Below are 4,197 nucleotides of genomic sequence, written 5' to 3' on the forward strand. Positions count from 1 at the left end.
CTTTATTTACTTAACACATAGAGGGTAAATTCAAAGTAGACAAATGACATGGATATGGCACCACCTTGTGTCATGTTTACTAATGCAGATTATTGACATTAGGTGTGGCAATACAGTCAATCATTATCCTGGTGATTATTTTGCAGATAAACCTAGTAACCCCGGCTCTTTTGAACGGTGATCATGTGAAGGCGGCTTTAGGGTTCCTGTGATGCAACATCCATTCTAACACCTTTGTGCTGTTTAAAAAAATATATTGGCATAATCCTGCACATCTAGACATAATCCCTCCCTCACACTCTGAACCAATTCCATTATGTTCATAGCCTTGGAGAATACTAAAACACTGGACCTGGAGTTAGTCTACACTGCAGAGGGGAGGAAATGACCTGCGGCTGTGAACTACAGTGCCAGGTTATATCTTGTCAGCTAAGGTACAAGTGTGTGTGTGTATGTATGTATGTGTGTGTGTGTGTGTGTGTGTGTGTGTGTGTGTGTGTGTGTGTGTGTGTGTGTGTGTGTGTGTGTGTGTGTGTGTGTGTGTGTGTGTGTACCTTCTGTGAGAGGTAGAAGGCAGCGATGCCCAGGGGCCAGAAGCAGCAGAGCATGGAGAAGAAGGCCAGACCCAGGTAGTCCTGAGGGATCATCAGGGGGAAGTTGCTCTCACTGTCTGTCTCACTGAAGTCTTCAATGGATGAGTCCTGGGATTCAAACAGAGTGCTCTTAGGTTGAGTTCAGGTCAAATACCCCCAAAATAAAATCTGACGTTGTCTGTTAAAAGAGATGATTTAGCATTTTTTCATCTATTTGATTAAGCAGAAATGAACAGCAACATCCTTTCATAGAATCTCTATTACTCTTGACAATCCGCAGAACACCCTGCGAACCGTTTTTAGCTGGGGCTATTTATTTGAATCAAAGAAGTTCCAGAACATGTAGATTTGCAATTGTGTGTGATATAGCATTCAGTGTGTCCCCTCTTTCCCCTGTCACCTCCCTGTAGGTACGGATCAGGTGTTCAATTAACTCAGGGGAACAAAGGGAGAGTGAAGTGTTTGATTATAGGAGGTGTTTTTGGTAGGAAAGAGAAAAGGAGGAATCCTGGCAGCTTGCTGAAGGGTTTTGAAGAATGCATTTTGTAGATGTGGGTTGATTTCAGTGTGTTTAGCTCCAAGTGATGGTGTTACCTGAGGCTCCAAGAGGACCAGTTGAACAATAGGAGTCTGAGGACCAGGGAGGACAGAACAGCAAAAGCCCATCTAAAGTATACATCTTGTTCCATTTTCAGTGGCCGGTGAGTCACTTACTTTTGGGGATCATTTTCTTTTTTTTCCGCAAAGGCTGAAATACAACAACCCATTCAGATTTGTTTGGGACATGGGATTCAAAATGCCAGATGTGAATCCCCTTCTCATGTCACACTCAGGCTCATTCGAATATTAACCCTGATCCTCCACCCTATTGAGAAGTATCTTTTGCAAAGAGCGGACCAATATTGTTCTCACAAGCTCTTGCATATTTCCTGCTCAAATTGTCATGCTGTACTAAGAAGTATGTTTAAAAGATAAAAGGAAATCTGTGTACACATTACCTTTGGAAAATGGTGCTGATAAGAATAAGAACATTTATAAGTTGTCTTGTGAACATTTTCTGACAACAGCTATTCTGTGCTATAAAATCAGTTGCTAATAATGGTTGGATTGTGAACTGCTGCCCAAGCAAGAAATACCTTTTAATGGCCCTTTCTTAAGAGACATTTGGACTCACTCATCTTAAGACTTTGTGGTTTATTTACGTAATCAAGCAACAGAAAAAGCAGTATGAAATATTTAAGGTGCTTTCTGGATGTAAGCATGTCTTCTTGAAACATAATGCATGTATGAACCTGTAAATGAGCATTCAATGCCACTTTTAAACTAAATGCTATATTTTACAAGTTGGATTCCAAATACACTAAACGCTGTTGTGTTATGAGAAAGAATCATTCTCAACATGGTGTCAGTGGGGTGTCTTACGTCAGAGTCCGGCAGCAGATCGTCCTCATCGTCCACGCTGTAGGAGTCACTGTGGTAGTCCCGCCTCTCGGCCAGCAGCTTCCTCTCCGGGGTGGAGCCGGGCCTGATGTCCACAAAGGTGGTCTCCAGGTAGTCCTTGCTGAGCAGGGAGTCTGAGTGTCCCCAGATGGGAGCCGTTGGGTAAAAGGACTCCAGAGTGCGAGGCAAGGCGCAGGGGTCCAGGAGCTGCTGCTGCTGGAACTCTGGAGGATGTCCACAATAGCCCCTCCATGCTAAGGGAGGGTAGGCCCTGTCCTCCTCACACTTAACCAGGATGCCCTTGAACATCCCTCCAGGGTTCTGTCCTGTCCCGGGCCCCAAAGATGCCCGGCTGTTATTGGGGACTTCTCCCAGAAGAGGGTGCTCCAGCTCATCTAGATTCTCCATCACTCTGTTTGAATACCAACCACACAAGAGGCCACCACATCAACAGCCAAACAATCTACTAATCAGTCTGCGGTGTCTCCCTGGAGAGAGTCCGGGGGTTTATGCACAGGCAGCTGCTTTGGTGGCTTTCAGCGATAATCCATCTTTAATCCTATTCTTTAATTTTTCTGTTGTCGTAGGGCCTGGTCCAGAGGCCAACAACCCATTCCAGGTTTATCAAATATATCCTCAGTGTGCCAGTGCTGGACTTCCCCTGTGTGCTATGGGATGTGCTGAAGTTGTGATGAGGGATTCAGGATCCTCTTTTCCTCACATGTCATAAGCTATTTGTTCCGGGGCTTGATGGCTCAGGGTTTGCCCCACGTCTTCCATTTCACATGATTGAGTGCCCCAGTGTTCATGAATATGCTAATGTTGGCGACTCTCTATCTCATACAATATGGAAATGTCAATTCAGATGATGGAGGACCTTGATTAGCCCCAGACAGGCTAATGAAAACACTCGGCAATGGGATTTCAGTGTGATTTTCCCTCAGGAACTCATGGAAAATGTCTCATGCAATAAAATATGAAGTCTTATTCTATGCACAATGTCACGTCATTAGCATGAATGTCTATCATCTCCTGAAAAGTTTGGATGGGAATAAGTAATGCCTTGTGAGTTGTGAAATGATTGTAAGGAGAATAACGAAAAATGACTTTCAGTCTGTTGTGACATACAGTCAAGGTGTTAGTTTGCACTCGCACAGCTTTCCAAAGGCAGTGGCCTTTCAGACTGGACTGATGCACAATGGGGTGTTCTGAAGCTTGAATATATCCACAACCTCCGTCAGCACTCAAACTAGTGGCGCAATGATCGGATTGGGGCCATATTTGAGGGCAGTTAATCTGTAAAAGCAATGAGGTTCCAGAAATAGAATCGTACGGTGCACATCGGCAGGTCAGCACGCCTGTTCCTCTGTTGTCGCTGCAGGAAGCGACAATGGAGAAATCAAAGTCCTCCGGTGTTGATTTATGGCTGTGGGTTTGCTGCTTGACACGGCAGCGCTCCTTTGGGACATGTATATTTAATTTACCACGTCCACCTTAAGGGGATTCCATTCGGGACAGACGAAGAGTCCGACAGCTCTGGATCCAGTTCTCTGATGAGGGACAGGAAGTCTGTAAAGAGAGGGACAGGGTCACACAAAACGTTAGACTATACAGCTCCTATGTCTGAGTGGTGCAGTGATGACGTATTTGTGTAGGACAACCCAGAAGTTAGCATTGCAACGGCTCCCTCAAGGAAAGCAATGGGATTATTCCATTGGATTTTTTGAATATTGCTGAAAATAAGGCTCTGTCTCCACACACGTAAAGATAATTATCATGTTTCATTCAACAGGACACGTAGTGATTTTTGTAGGATAAACTCAAAAGGCAGAATCAAAAAGTTAAGCTATAAACAAACGACATCACAATCGCATAACCGAGCGTCAACACCGCTAAGCTAAAGGTGAACTCATGTCAGCATGATGAAGTTTAGTAGTTTATTCAGTCACTTATCACTAACCGCCGATTTTATGATATCTACAGTAGAAGCTTCGGAGATTCACAAATGTGATTTTACTGACGTATTTCTTTTTTTGTGGTAGAAAAAAAACCTTGAATAAGCTTGTGTTAAACATTGGTTTTATTTTTGCCATCTGACCAAAACAATATTCAAAAAACATAGACTTCGAGACAAGGGGACTGGAAGTGGTAAAATGCTATGTCA

General features: G+C 43.8%; 1 protein-coding gene across 1 annotated transcript; it reads right to left on the reverse strand.

Moving 5' to 3' along the window:
• Nucleotides 1-554: 554 nt before the first annotated feature.
• tmem91 (transmembrane protein 91) lies at nt 555-3,601 on the reverse strand (the record flags this gene model as incomplete). The annotated part of the gene is made up of 2 exons (XM_010787079.1): nt 2,016-3,601; nt 555-701 (listed from the first exon to the last, which is right to left on the reverse strand). Coding segments are annotated over exons 1-2 (573 nt in total), but the record flags the coding sequence as incomplete, so codon positions are not given.
• Nucleotides 3,602-4,197: the final 596 nt, after the last annotated feature.

Source organism: Notothenia coriiceps, unplaced genomic scaffold (genome assembly GCF_000735185.1).
Source record: "Notothenia coriiceps isolate Sejong01 unplaced genomic scaffold, NC01 NC01_scaffold00030021, whole genome shotgun sequence".
NCBI classification, from domain to species: Eukaryota; Metazoa; Chordata; class Actinopteri; order Perciformes; family Nototheniidae; genus Notothenia; species Notothenia coriiceps.